Source organism: Brachyhypopomus gauderio, chromosome 3 (genome assembly GCF_052324685.1).
Source record: "Brachyhypopomus gauderio isolate BG-103 chromosome 3, BGAUD_0.2, whole genome shotgun sequence".
Classification (NCBI taxonomy): Eukaryota; Metazoa; Chordata; class Actinopteri; order Gymnotiformes; family Hypopomidae; genus Brachyhypopomus; species Brachyhypopomus gauderio.
In genome coordinates, this window is record NC_135213.1 from 16701819 (window position 1) to 16717367 (window position 15549).

The following is a 15549-nucleotide window of genomic DNA, read 5'->3' on the forward strand; positions in this document are numbered from 1 at the left end:
TGCAGCTACAACAGCTTCAACTCTTCTGTGAAAGCTGTCCACGAGGTTTAGGAGTGTGTTTATGGGGATTTTTAACCATTCTTTCAGAACCTTGCTTTGTGCACTGGTGCAGTTATGTTGGAAGAAAAAGGGGCCAGCTCCAAACTGTTCCCACAAAGTTGGGAGCATGGAATTGTCTTGGTATGCTGAAGCATTCAGAGTTCCTTTCACTGGAACTAAGGGACCAAGCCCAGCTCCTGAAAAACAACTCTGCAGAATCTGCAGAAATGTCAGAGGTGTACTCACTTTTGTGATACACTGTAAATCAAATGGATTTAACACTGGAAAGACTGAAATTACAGGATCTCCAGGACATCACCGCTCCTTTTGCCAGCGATTAGAGGGCCATTATCCATATTTATTATTCAAATGAATTTAACAGAGGAGCATGGAGGAGCTCTAGTACTAATATAGCTAAAATGACAAGAATATTCCTAAGGCAGACCAAACACTGACTAGCCCATTTTGTTTGTGTTTCATATGCATTTTACGCATATTTCTTCCAGGTTTGAACATTGCATAATATGCATAGAATTTATGGGAGGCTGTAAAAATGCACCCTAACATATGACAACATAATCATTGTATTTAATAAGACTGCAATGGCAGTAAACAGTTACTAACTGACTGCCTACTCTGACTGTAAGAGTAGAATAGTGAACATATTTTTACAAATTTGGAGCAACAGCCTCAGAGTGGGCCCAAGCCAACACAAACCAAAGGCATTCCACCCCTCAAAAATAAAGTTCCTACAACATAAAATATAACTTCCTGTAACCCTGAGGGAGGCAGGCACAACGAGGAAAGTAGCGTTGGCACACACAAACGTTTATTAGACACACGTTAAGTCTAGTGCGGATAGCGCACAGTAACTCAAATTTTAAACACGAAACGTACATTGGCATCTGACAAAGACAAGCATGGGACGTTGTGCGAACACACATTAAATAGATGAACTACATAAGCCCCAAGTGATCACTAGACGAGCCACAGGTGAGACCGATCACATACAACCACACCCACGGAAATACATACCCGGACATAACCAGATGTAGACGACATGAACACACGCCCAAAAGGAGGGGTCCGGAGCTCTTCCGTGACACTTCCTACCTACCTACAAAACATAAACAGGAAAAAGGCAAAAGAACAAGGCAACTCACCCCTTCAGCTCCAACAAAAGAACACAAAAATATAAACAAAACATTATATACAATTTATTCCCCAATTTATATTTAGTCAAAAGCTTACAAACATTACTTCTCATAATGCTCTATATAAGCATGGTTAATTAAATCCTAGATAAGGAAACAAATCACTATATCAGAACTCTCTCATAATGCCCTTTTAAGAACCACTGAACACATCTTAACTTGCAATGCCTAGATTTGGAAAGCATAAAAAATCACAACCAGCGTCACCCATGACCGTGTGGAACCTACCAGTCAAGACACCACAGACCACCATTATAAACTTGAGGCGAGCTTTTAACCCCGGGCCTTATTCAGCCTTAATGAATTATAATTGTCTGTCCATCATTATGCCATCTTCTAGACAAACCATAACAGCCAACCCACAGACATCCTAAAAACAGCAATAGCTGTAACAATTCTAAGTTACAAAAACTTTTTTTTTTTAAATACAGAGTGAATGGCAGAAAAGTAGCTAATGTGAGTCACTGGAGTAACTGAATTGTAATATTTTTGAAAGCAGGTTGGTGTTGTTGACTACTGTATGTCACATAATTGTTTATGAATTCTGTTTCCCAGGCATATTGTGGTGTGTGGCAATATTACATTGGAAAGTGTTTCCAACTTCCTGAAAGACTTCCTACACGAGGACAGGGATGATGTTAATGTAGAAATAGTTTTTCTCCATCAGTAAGTACTGTGTTGAAGTCTAAAAGAAAATCCCTGAAAAACTTAGTTAGATATTGTGGCTACTATATGATTATGTATACTATTATAACAAGAGCTGTTGCATTTGTTATAAGTTGTAAATACTAAGTCTTTTCAAAATAAAACCAAATACATACAATTTTAATTCCAAAGAAATAAAATAAACACGTGTATAACACAGTATAACACCTCTCTGCAGGTGTAGACTGGAGAGGTACCTGCCTTAACTTAAGCAGTCTGGCTGAGCATACCAACAAAAGCCTCAATGACACAGGGGACCAGTTATACTAGGTTCATTAGGGAGGTGCAGACATGTACACTGCTCAAAAAATAAAGGGAACACTTAAACAACACAATATAACTGTCAACCACACTTCTGTGAAACCAACCTGTTCAGTTAGGAAGCAGCACTGTGAATCAATTTCACCTGCTGTTGTGCAAATGGAATAGACAACAGGCAGAAATGAGAGGCAATTAGCAAGACCCCCCCTATAAAGAAGTGGTTCTGCAGGTGGGGACCACAGACCACTTCTCAGTACCTACGCTTTCTGGCTGATGTTTTGGTCACTTTTGAATGTTGGTGGTCCTTTCACACTTGTGTTAGCATGAGACGGACTCTACAACCCACACAAGTGGCTCAGGTAGTGCAGCTCATCCAGGATGGCACATCAATGCGAGCTGTGGCAAGAAGGTTTGCTGTGTCTGTCAGCATAGTGTCCAGAGTCTGGAGGCGCTACCAGGAGACAGGCCAGTACACCAGGAGATGTGGAGGAGGCCGTAGGAGGGCAAAAACCCAGCAGCAGGACCGCTACCTCCGCCTTTGTGCAAGAAGGAACAGGAGGAGCACTGCCAGAGCCCTGCAAAATGACCTCCAGCAGGCCACAAATGTGCATGTGTCTGCACAAACGGTTAGAAACCGACTCCATGAGGATGGTATGAGGTCCCGAAGTCCACAGATGGGGGTGGTGCTCACAGCCCAACACCATGCAGGATGCTTGGCATTTGCCAGAGAACACCAGGATTGGCAAATTTGCCACTGGCGCCTTGTGCTCTTCACAGATGAAAGCAGGTTCACACTGAGCACATGTGACAGACGTGACCGAGTCTGGAGATGCCGTGGAGAGCGATCTGCTGCCTGCAACATCCTTCAGCATGACCGGTTTGGCAGTGGGTCAGTAATGGTGTGGGGTGGCATTTCTTTGTAGGGCCGCACAGACCTCCATGTGCTCACCAGAGGTAGCCTGACTGCCATTAGGTACCGAGATGAGATCCTCAGACCCCTTGTGAGACCATATGCTGTTGCGGTTCCTCCTAATGCAGGACAATGCTAGACCTCATGTGGCTGGAGTGTGTCAGCAGTTCCTGCAAGATGAAGGCATTGAAGCTATGGACTGGCCCGCCCTTTCCCCAGACCTGAATCCGATTGAGCACATCTGGGACATCATGTCTCGCTCCATGCACCAACATCACGTTGCACCACAGACTGTCCAGGAGTTGGCGGATGCTTTAGTCCAGGTCTGGGAGGAGATCCCTCAGGAGACCATCCGCCACCTCATCAGGAGAATGCCCAGGCATTATAGGGAGGTCATACAGGCACGTGGAGGCCACACACAATACTGAGCCTCATTTTGACTTGTTTTAAGGACATTACATCAAAGTTGGATCAGCCTGTAGTGTGTTTTTCCCCTTTATTTTTGTGTGGCTCCAAATCCAGGCCTCTATTGGTTAATAAATTTGATTTCCATTGATGATTTTTGTGTGATTTTGTTGTCAGCGCATTCAACTTTGTACAGAACAAAGTACTCAATGAGAATATTTCATTCATTCAGATCTAGGATGTGTTATTTGAGTGTTCCCTTTATTTTTTTGAGCAGTGTATAACAGCAAGCGCTAGAGGCATCATTATGAATTAATTAATTACTTATTGAATGAGGGAAATGGGCACACAAGGATGGTTAAAGAAAGGAAATCAAGAACATTATGTGTTGTGTTTTCACCCCTTTGCCTCAATTCAGTTGGCCTACAATCATTTGGTTATTATTACCTAATTAGGTGCATTCATGTTTAATAGATCTGTAGATTTAAAATCTGACAAATTATCCTTATTTAGGTGTGTTTTATACTTTAATAGTTCTATAGATTTGAGTAATATTATCCTTAGTTGTTTTTGACAACTCAAGGTTATGGTTCAGTAATATAAAAATCCAAAATAAACTTAAAATTAGCATCAACAATACTATAACATGAGGAAAATACTGGTCTGTGTCACAACAGAGAAAATAAGGAGTTTCTAATTGGCAGTCCATCTACCTCACCAGTACATGTTTAAACTCCTGGGTGGCTTGCCATCTATCTGTTAGATGTTCCATCAACTGAAGTTCTTCAAGCACTGAAGATTCATGGTACAACAGCTTGCACCACTTAAAATGCTGAGTTGCTCTAAAAACACTTCATCAGCAGTTACTGGGTGGAGTGTTGCTAAACTCTACATTCTGACTGGCTGTGATTAGCAGTGTCTCTCACACCTTAGGCTACACTTAACTCTTCTCTTGCCATGAGGTAACTATGTTAACCGCACAAAACACAGGTTACACCAGAAGACATTTATTCTTAATATTGTGCCTGTGATAGATATGGTCGTACAGAAGGAAATATAGGAGAATAACTAGTCTTTGTTGTTGCTTTGACCACTGTGATTATATGCCGACTGCATTACTGTAATCAGCGACAACTGTATTCCTCTGTTGTTTTGTTTGTTACAGCATTGATCCTAGTCTTGAGCTGGAAGCCCTATTCAAACGGCACTTTACTCAGGTGGTATTCTTCCAGGGTTCTGTCCTAAATCCCTACGATCTTGCTCGAGTCAAGGTAAGGAGGTCTGTTTTTTATAGAATGTTTTACTTTTCGGACAAATTGGAAATACTTTGTTGGCTATATAATAGCTAATCGCTTTTCTCAAGGCTTTTGTGTGACTACATAGAGCCTTAAACACTTTAATTGTGACAGCCATTTAAGATAGCATACAGGCTAAGGGAAAGAGCAACTCAATTAATTCTTCAAGTAAGAACACACACAATTATGGTATGTGACCTTAGGCAGAGCGTGGCACATCTTGGACCAACTTCATATCTCTTTATTGTGTATTGTAGATTGAACTAGCAGATGCCTGTTTGATTATAGCTAATAAATACTCTTCAGACCCTGATGCAGAGGATGCCTCCAATATCATGAGGTAAGAGATGCTTACCAATTATAAACAATGTAGACTTTAGTTGTTTTTTTTTTGTGTGTGTGTGTGTGGGGGGGGGGGGGGGGGGGTCTCATATTGGTCATCCTCTTGTGTGACTTTTACTACTGACTTTCCATGTGTGTTTTCTAGAGTGGTATCTGTCAAGAACTACAATTCAGGCATACGTATCATCACCCAGATGCTACAGTATCACAACAAGGTGAGGTTGTCACATTACTAGAGTGCTCACACAGAACATGACTTTACTGGACTGTCCTAAGCCTATCTTAGCTTAAAACATTTTTTCAGACAGCACTAAACACTGACATATTGATACACGCACTCACCGGCCACTTTATTAGGTACATCTGTCCAACTGCTCATTATTGCAAATGTCGACATGGCCAATACGATTTGCTGTAGGTCAAACCAAACATCAGAATGGGGAAGGAATGTGATTTAAGTGACTTTGAATGTGTCATGGTTGTTGGTGCCAGATGGGCTGGTCTAAGTATTTCAGAAACAACTGATCTACTGGGATTTTCACACACAACCATCACTAGGGTTTACACAGAATGGACCGAAAAAGAGAAAATATCCAGTGAGTGGCAGTTATGTGGGAACAAATGCCTTGTTGATGCCAGAGGTCAGAGGAGAATGGCCAGACTGGTTTGAGCTGATAGAATGGCAACAGTAACTCAAAATACATTACAACCGAGGCATGTGGAAGAGCATCTCTGAATGCACAACATGTCGAACCTTGAAGCAGATGGGCTACAGCAGCAGAAGTCCACACCGGGTGCCACTCCTGTTAGCTAAGAACAGGAAACTAAGGCTACAATTTGCACAGACTCACCAAAATTGGACAATAGAAGATTGGAAAAACGTTGGTGGAACGGGAGATTCGCATCATGGATGTGCAGCTGACAAATCTGCAGCAACTGCGTGATGCTATCATGTCGGTATGTGTTCTGTCCATTTGTTCAATGCTGAGAAGCCCGGCATGATCAACGCACACTCTCTAAATGATCTAGGTATCATTACCACATATCAAAACACAATTCAATTTAAATACAGGTCTCAAGGTTCATTTGTGACTGTCCATTTGATTTTTCTATTTAAGCATCCACGGTTTTAAGTCAGGAATGATACATATCAAGACTTTTCAAGACTGAAAGTCTAAATACACATACACCTTAACCACTAAAAGCAATTAGATATGTTCAGTCTCGAGTAAAAGGCATAACTTAGTGATGGGCCTTTCCAATTCATTAGTTTGTGTTTTAACACGTACTCTGCGCACAAACCCATTGGCATCTTGCATAGTTTCCACAATCCTTCACCAATGTACACCATGAATTTCTAGGGGCTGAATCGTCTACTATTAGGACTAGATCCCCGACTGAGAAACTTCAGCGGGGTTTGTGCCATTTTTGACGAAGCTGCATTAAAGGAAGATACTCTTTAACCCATCTTTTCCAAAACAGATCACTAATGTATTTAACTTGTTTTCACCGTCGTGTTCCGTAAGTCTCCTGTTTATTGAACAATCCAGGTGGTAGAGTGGGTTTCCCTTTCAACAGCAGTAGGTGGTTTGGTGTTAATGCCTCAAGATCGTGTGGGTCATCACTGGACGGTGTTATTGATCGATCATTTAGAATAGCCTCAACTTCACAAAATATGGTGCTGAGAGATTCATCATCAACTGTCTGTTGCTTAATGACCGAACACAGGATCCTTTTAATCTGCTGTACAAGACGTTCCCAGACGCCACCATGGTGTGCTCCATAAGGTGGGTTAAAGGTGCATTTTATTCCATCCTGTGCAAGTGTTGTATTGACTGTATTTTGATTAAAATTTTGCATGGCCTGTTTTAGCTCACGGTTTGCACCTATGAAGTTCGTTCCATTATCTGACCTTATTTCTTTGACTTGTCCCCTTCGACAAATAAACCTTATTGCATTGATGCAGAAGTCTGTGTCAAGAGTATGAGCCACTTCTGAGTGGATGGCACGACATGTTAAACGTGAAAAGAACACCATATCTTTTAATGGTATGTCTTCCTCTTTTTACCTCGATAGGTCCAAAGTAATCCATTCCGACCAAAGTGAATGGGGGTAGGTCTGTTGAAAGTCTATCAGATGAAAGGTCTGACATTTTTTGTTCTCCTGGTTTCTGATACCATCGACGGCATGTCATGCATTCTCTGATGATCTTTCTAGCCAAGGAGTTTGCACGAGGAATCCAATACTGTCGTTGAAGTGTGGACAGCATGTGATTTCGACCGCTATGGCCAACTTTCTCATGTACATAATGGCAGACAAGTTCTGAAACGTTGCTATTCTTAGGTAAAATGGCAGAATGTTTTGCCTCTTCAGGTAATGCGGATTTGCTCAGCCGACCACCTACTCTAAGGATACCATATGTTATTTCAGCATCCAGTTTATGCAGATGACTGCATTTCTTTATGGATTTCCCATTGCTCAAATCTGAGATTTCGTCAGAGAAGTGTTGTCTTTACACCAGTACAATGATTCACTTCTCTGCTTTGTTAAGATCCTCCAACGAAAGTTGGTTAGTCAGTCCTTTTTTGTCAACATTGGAACTGATTTTGGATTCTGCGTTGTTTGTTCTTTTTCCTTCCTCACATCTGTATTTCAGTGTGTCTTTGAACTTTAAGAGCCAGGCCACTGCCCGTTTCGGGCGTTTCCAATTGGAAAAATATGAAAGTAGCCTTCTCATGGAACAAGATTCTTCCATAGGCTCAACAGCTGCAGTATTAACGAAGGTTTTTTGCTTGATATCAGGATCATTATCTTGAACAATGTCCATTTTAACTGTTCCTGGCCAATGAGTTTAAGAAATGCTGGTCCAGTGATCCAAGTTTTGCACTGAAAGAAAGCTTTAGCTGACGTTTTAGTCTAACGTCTTTTCCCCTGTATTCCCAGGGAGGGTGTTCTAGGCGGTTCGTGGCGGTGACTTCACCGAGGGCGGTCACCTCCCAGACGCAGGACTGAACGCTTCGGATCCGCCCATTGTCATGGGTTTGGGGCACTTGGTCCTGTTGGCACCCCGGGACGGGTAGTGCCCTTGGAGGGGGCGTCTGTCACGTTGAAGACCCTGGCCCCTCCCATTTGGGCGTGTGTTTACGTTGTCCACGTGTCATCGTCTGCGTCTGTGGATCTACGTGGTTGTGGTTATGTCTTGTGATAATCCGTCTCACCTGTGACTCGTCTCGTAATCACGTGGGGCTCATGTAGTTTGTCTATTTAATGTGCGCTCGCACAGTGTCCTGTGCTCGTTGTTGTATATACGCTATACGCGCTATATTTATCTTTATATTAAAGTGACGTTTGCTGCTAAAGAGGATCTGTGTCTCGTCCTTGACGCCGCACCCATGTACACTGATGGTCTGTGGGATTAAATAAAACTTCAATTAAATGTGTTTCAGTGTAACTTTCTCTCCAGTATCAGGCTTAATTTGTGTCTAGACATCATCCAGTGTATGATTTTCTGACTAGGTTTCAGACTTATAGTGCTCAGAGCTTATAGTGAAGTGAGAGGCACTCGTATCAATCAAACAAGTCTGAACAAGAAACAAGAATACATTGCAAATGTAGGAAACAAATGAAACCAAATACAGAGAAATCAAAGTATGAAGCAAGCAGGCTAACAGAATAAACCAAACAGAAAAACAGGGTAAGAATGAAACAAGTAAACAAAGCACAGAGAATACAAATGCAAAACATGCAGATGCATAATGTCAAACACAAACTGGTACAATTACCAGTAACAAGTAGAGCAGTGGTAGCTCAGTGGCTATGGTACTTGACTAGTAATTATCACGGTTGTATGGGCATGGTCATACATGTTTGTGGGTATAATATGTGCCTGTGGGTTCATGTCAATGTGTGTGCCTGCGCGGGTTTAGCTGATGCTAATTGCATCATCTCTGGTCCCAGGCTCACCTGCTGAACATCCCCAGCTGGAACTGGAAGGCAGGTGATGGTGCAATATGTCTGGCTGAGCTGAAGCTGGGATTTATTGCCCAGAGCTGTCTGGCCCAGGGTCTCTCTACCATGCTGGCCAACCTTTTCTCCATGAGATCCTCCATTCAGGTATTTCCTCCAGAGGTTTGCCAAAATGTTGCCCATTTGGGCATGCTCAGGACGTACTCTGCTGAACTGGGTTCATAGCCATTGACAGTCTAGGTCAGAACCAGGTACAGTACGTAACACATACACAGGTTCTGGTGATCTGGTGCTTTCAAATAATTGGAAAGAGTCTGTGCAGTTCTGTTTTAATTAATTTTATTTGAGTACTGTCTTAAATATAACAAATATATGCAGGTTACAGGAATAAGACTTTTTTGTATTTGTGTAGGTATAATGGTTCTTATTTATCTACCACTTATATGACTTAAATGTTTATAATGTGGATTAAATGTTAAATGCTTGTGGTGTGGATTACGTAGGTTCTCTTATTTAGGGAAATATAAAATATTTAGGATTCTATCATCACAAATTGAATATGAAATAATGTTATATTGAAATTAAATACTAAACACTTGAAATAAGCATTTCTTTTCATTAGCTTGAAGAGGAAATATGGCAGAAGTATTATCTGGAAGGAGTATCCCAAGAAATGTACACAGATTACTTATCTAGTTCCTTTGCGGGTTTATCATTCCCTGAGGTTTGTGAGTAAGTATTTATTATATTCTGTTACATAGAACATCACTTCTAATTATCAACTTCCCTTCAGAAACATTCGCTGTCTTTTCTTTGCAGGCTGTGCTTTGTGAAGCTAAATCTCTTGCTAATTGCCATTGAATTCAAGTCTGATGAGACAAATGTCAAGTGAGTGTACTGGCACTTTTTTTAAATGTGTGTATTCAGTGCCTTTACCCTAGTTATGTGAGCTCTAGAAAATGTTTACTTTGGGATTGATCATGCCATGCTGTGAATATCAGCTGCATTGTGTGAGACCTGCTGCATTCCCTTGAACCTTTACTGTGAAAGGAATAGTGAAATCAGCAGGTGTATAAAAACTCTGCCAGTCCATGTTCATCATCTAAGATGATGCTCTAAATTGATCCTGATGATGCTGTTGCTAATATTGGCAGTGGATGTAAATGCACAGTACAAAAAGGCTCATGTATCACTCAAATTTACAAAACAAAAGGTAATCTAAATCTTGCAGTAATGGTTCATTTCTCTAAACTAGTTTGTGTCTGTGTTACAGCATGATGATTAATCCTGGGAAAAATGTGAAGTTGGAAGAGAAGACACTGGGTATCTTTGTTGCCAGTGATGCCAAAGAAGTGAGGAGGTACAGAGAGCAAGACAGACAGAGCAAGACAGACAGACAGACAGAGAGACAGACAGAGAGACAGACAGAGAGAGAGACTGGTGAAAAGGAGAGACCAAAATGGTCAGTGATACAGATGGCATTTTAAATAAGATTTTTAAAATAAGATGCCCTAAATGGACAATCCTAAAACTTTATTGTTGGTTTCAAGTTTCAAATATAGGGTGCTTCCACACTATAATGCGGCAGGCTCATTTCCATGGACGGATGGTACAAAAATGGTCAGACTATTTATCACCTTACTGCTTTCAACTAATAAAAACATCACAGTCATCTATCATATTTTTGTCATCCACACTGTTTTGTTTGCTGTAGAAAATGCCTTGATGAAAATTATTTTAGACTTCTGTGAATTTAACAACAATATTACCACCTAAAAGTCAAGTTTGCTAAGATGGGCTGGTTTGATCAAGCACCAAGCCACTCTGTCAAGTACATGTTGATGTACTAAAGATGATTAGACATGTGTTGATTAAACATCCCTTTGGGATAATTTCTTACTTTGATTGTTTTATTTTATTGATGTCTCAAATACATGACGAAACCTACACATTTATGGAAAATAACCGAAAGAATATAAAAAGTTGTAAAAAAAACAAAAGCTGGCAGAAAATAGATAAAGGCTGATTCAGGATATAAGACAATAGAGGTATGTAGCAGAGGGGTATTCATTAAATGCGGGTATTAATGCATTACAGAATAAGTTGAAGGATACGCTGGAGGTGGTTGTGTAGAGTGGAGATCTTTAGGAAAAGGAGGAAGATCATGCTAGTGCCTTCTTTAAGAATCCTTTCAATTTGGTCAATACATTACTTAAAGCACACTATACACATACATTATGATACATTCTAAAGAACTACACTATAGAATGCTAAATGTGTGCATGTAATTATAAATGAACATGCCCTAGGGCAGGGGTGCTCATTACCCCGCTCAACAAATTACGTGCGCCCCCCCCCACCCCGGTAGATCTTTCTGACTTGGTCATCTTATAAGTAGCTCGCAAGCTGAAAACTGTGGGCACCCCTGCCCTAGGGTGAGGGAGTGTTCATGTAATACTGCACTGCTTTTGTGTGTGCCGCATTAAACAGATGATTAGAAAATTATGTTCAGTGAAATGTTTCAGCAAAACCCTGATGTTATTTTCCTCTCCTCAGGGCCTCAGTGTACTGTAGGGTTTGCCATGACAACATCTCAGACCCCAAATTGGTCAAGAAGTGTGGATGCAAGCGAGGTAAGTTTTAAGAATTAACAGGTAACACTTTTACAACAACACATTTATCAAGCCCTAAGATGTGATAAGTAAAATGTGATAAAGTATAAGTTGTGACTGTAAATTCCCCCTCACTATGGAAAACAGGCTGTACGACTCACATACACTATTTTGCCAAACATATTCGCTCACCCATCCAAATGATCGGAACCAGGTGTCCCAATCAATTTCAAGGTCACAGGTGTATAAAATTAAGCACCTAGGCATGCAGACTGTTTTTACAAACATTTGTGAAAGAATGGGTCACTCTCTGGAGCTCAGTGAATTACAGTGTGGAACTGTGATAGGATGCCATCTGTGCACCAAATCCGGTCGTGATATTTCCTCGTTTGACCCACCCAAGCTTCCGTAATGCACAGAACAGTTTGTAATGCTAAAATGGCAGCTAAAGCAAACGCAGTGTGTTCTCAGCTCGTCTTAATGAGCAAGGAAAGCAGCAGAAGTGCTGTGTGGAAATATTTTGGATTCGAAGCAGATACAGATGAAAAACTGAAGGACATGAACAAGCCAGTTTGCAAGCGGTGCTTTCGGAACATTTCAACGAAGGGCGCTACAGCCTGGTTTATATACTTGACGCGACGCGAGCAGTGCGAGGTAAAAATGACGTAATCGTGGTGGCCTTGCGTGCTGTCGATTCGCGAGGTCGTGCACCTCTCGAATTTTGTAACTTCGTGCGCACCGCAACGAACAAAGTCATGTTTCCAGGGTTCATACACCTTTACAAGGTGGAATTCAAGCACTTGTACGTCAAGGGCCATTTCAATATTTCCCAGCACGTTAAACTTAATTAAGTTAAATATTTATACATATACTCAAAATGATTCTCTTTTTAATCACATTATTTAATGGTGGTTTATTTTCAAAATGCCCAATCTTAACGTGCTCACGTTCTCTCATGTTTCGTCCTGGAATTACAATTAACGTGATACAGGAGAACTGTTCAGTCAGACAGATATTTGTTTCAAGCATTTTCAAGCAGTTTAACCTAAATACCAGCACTTTTCAAACCTGAAACACACTGAAACACAAAGCAACATTAAAGTTCGTCAAGTAAATGTTCCTGAAAAGGTGTGGTAGTAAAGAAAGGTGGATATGTGGTAGTAAAGAAAGGTGTTTCTTTACTACCACATATCGTTTCGGACAACACTTCAAAGAATGTGAGACACGGGAAGTATAAACGCCTCCGCCGTTCGAGCAGGGTCGCGCGAGGTGTGCGGACTCGCACGCTACCGTCACTCGCGAAAGTATAAACCTAGCTTAACACAACGAATCTGGCCAAACACCTGAAGGACCGGCACGCAGATTTGTACAAAACATTCCAGGAGGTTGGTGATTATTCCCATTTCTAGTATTATAGCATACAAGATTATGTGTCCGATTATGGTATCCTAGCAAATGTTTGTCATATTCTTGGTTTAAGAGCCGTAAGTGCGACAGCATACAGGGAGAAACAAAGAGTGATTGTACTACAACCGATCAATCATCTATGAATAGCCTACTGACCTCTTCTCTAATACAGAAGTTTTAGTTATTTAAAGACTTAGTTACTTAAAGTAGTTTAAAGTATACCTAAAATACACTTTTTGCACTAGCCTTTTTTGACTTCTAAATGTGAATTCCAGAGTGCACTACTATTATTTATGTTAATTTATATTAATGTGCAATTATTTATTTTTCTGTTTTAATGTGGTAGGGACTACACCTTTTATTTATTTGACATTTGTGAAACAAAATACAATATTCATTTGTTTGTATATAAAAAAATAATAAAAAGGCTTTAAAACGGAAATGAGCACAGTATCTGACTTTGGTATCGAAAATGGTATCGAATTTCAATATTTTTTAAAGTATCATATTGAAGTTGTAATTCTTAGTATCGTGACAACACTAAATCCCACATTATCAAGCCTGAGTCACTTGCATTATTGCAGTTTTTAATAAAGTGAACCATGAAGTTCATTCTTACACCAAGAGTTTTTCCAAACCTAAACACTACTGGGCAGCCAATTTCCATTATTGGTGGTGACTATACTCCTTGAACCGCACAATCCAACAGCTGATGAGTCTGTGGCACTGCTGTCATGCATGTCACCTGTTTTACATGTGCATAATGCATTAAGGCTTTGGATACTTGTGCATCCCTTAGTATGTTTTCCACATGAAGTGTCAACTGAGGACTCCTGATGCTTGTTCTTGAGTACTAAACACATGTTCCTTAATTTCTCTTCCTGTGTTCCACCACATCGTACATGTTGCCATGTACCAAACTGATGAATAAAAAATGATTTTTTGCTCATTAATGTCATTGCTCATTAGTGTCATTGTTCTAATAGTAAGAGTGTACTGAACTTGCAAAGTGTCACTCTAGGAAACTCTTAAGTCAGAGTGAAGGTGTGCCTCAGGACCTAATACTAGACTCCTATATAGATTATGCTGCTGTGCCATTTGGAAGAAGTGAAGATCATCCCATCCATTAACCTGCCTTTCTTCTCCTTAACCTCAGCTACCAAAGTTGGCATTTGTCAGGTACGCCCACCTGACTGGCTGTTTACATTGCGTCTTGGGGGAGCATGGCTGTTCATGCATCTCCTGCAGTGTCCATAGAAGTGTGAAGAATCCACCATTTCCCCTCTCTACCACCTCTCTTCCTGTAAGTCGTATGTTGTCTCCTGCTTCACTGCTGCTCCTGTGAACAGTGTGCTTGATGTAGCAACTGTGCGTCTACTTTGTGGTGAAGTTGTACTTGTCCTACTACTACTTGTCCTGTAGTTGCCATAGCTATGGGTCACTTCTGCATGTTTTTACTGTGGTCCAGGATAGACAGTCATTCAGATGATTACCCTAACTTTGTTTTCATTTTAGGAGATTAATACAAATAATAACAGTCAAATTAAATGAATTAAGCTTTTTCACTTTTTCACTACACAACTTTTTTTGTAGCTTTTGTACTTTTAAATAAATTTTGTTCATGACTTTCATGACTTGACCTCTGTCATATTATTTCATTTATCACTCATATTATTATATTATTGTCATATTATTTCATTTATCACATGTTCAAAGCTGCCACATTGCAAACTTCCTGTCTGGCAGTGTGTTGTGCATATGGTATTAATTCTGAAAGGTGGCCACAAACTGAGTGGTCATTCATGTGAGTGCCCTTTGCCAGCTAATAACGGATAAAATATTGGTTTGGGGAGGGTCTTAGTATTTGATATGTGTGTTTTTGTTTGTTTTTAATTAAAACGGAATGGTTGGTCTCCCCCTTACACACAGACACAGGAATTTTCATGAGAATCCACAAAATGAGTATCTGTTTTTGTTGACATCCAGGACACAAGATTTCCCTCTCTCCCAACAGTATTGAATTTACTCACTAATTGGCAAAAGTCAGTCTTCTGTCTGATGTCTTTCTTTTTGCTTCAGAGGTAGGTACCAAACTTGGATTTGTCATTATGCCTATGCCCTCCCTACTAAATCATAGGTTTATCAGATTTTGCAATCATATAAATGTTTTTGGAACATATTGTTTCTTATTATGTTTTCATTTTGATTTGTAGTCTCCTCAAAGAAGAAGAGTCCAAAGACATTTCTGCTTGTGAATACCCTTCAAACAGAAAACCATCAGAATAGAAATTGCATCAGAAAGGAGAAATGGGGGAGAATAACTAAAATGAACACATAGGACTAAGATGGTAATAAATCTACACACAACTAACTAAACCACCTACACAACCTGA

General features: G+C 40.4%; 2 protein-coding genes across 2 annotated transcripts in view; both read left to right on the top strand.

Moving 5' to 3' along the window:
* The window catches only part of LOC143509622 (calcium-activated potassium channel subunit alpha-1a-like), a 59661-nt gene that overhangs the window by 41781 nt on the left and 2331 nt on the right, over positions 1-15549 (top strand). Inside the window, exons 10-18 of the mRNA XM_076998475.1 lie at positions 1809-1919; positions 4700-4805; positions 5087-5169; positions 5317-5386; positions 9129-9284; positions 9760-9869; positions 9957-10025; positions 10411-10599; positions 11694-11770. Coding sequence (XP_076854590.1) covers positions 1809-1919; positions 4700-4805; positions 5087-5169; positions 5317-5386; positions 9129-9284; positions 9760-9869; positions 9957-10025; positions 10411-10599; positions 11694-11770 — 971 coding nt within the window. The remainder of the gene's footprint in view (positions 1-1808; positions 1920-4699; positions 4806-5086; positions 5170-5316; positions 5387-9128; positions 9285-9759; positions 9870-9956; positions 10026-10410; positions 10600-11693; positions 11771-15549) is intronic.
* LOC143510489 (calcium-activated potassium channel subunit alpha-1-like) overlaps positions 11591-15549 on the top strand; it is a 51483-nt gene continuing 47524 nt past the window's right edge. The window contains exon 1 of the mRNA XM_076999884.1: positions 11591-11770. The gene's annotated coding sequence lies outside the window, so the exon portion shown is untranslated. The remainder of the gene's footprint in view (positions 11771-15549) is intronic.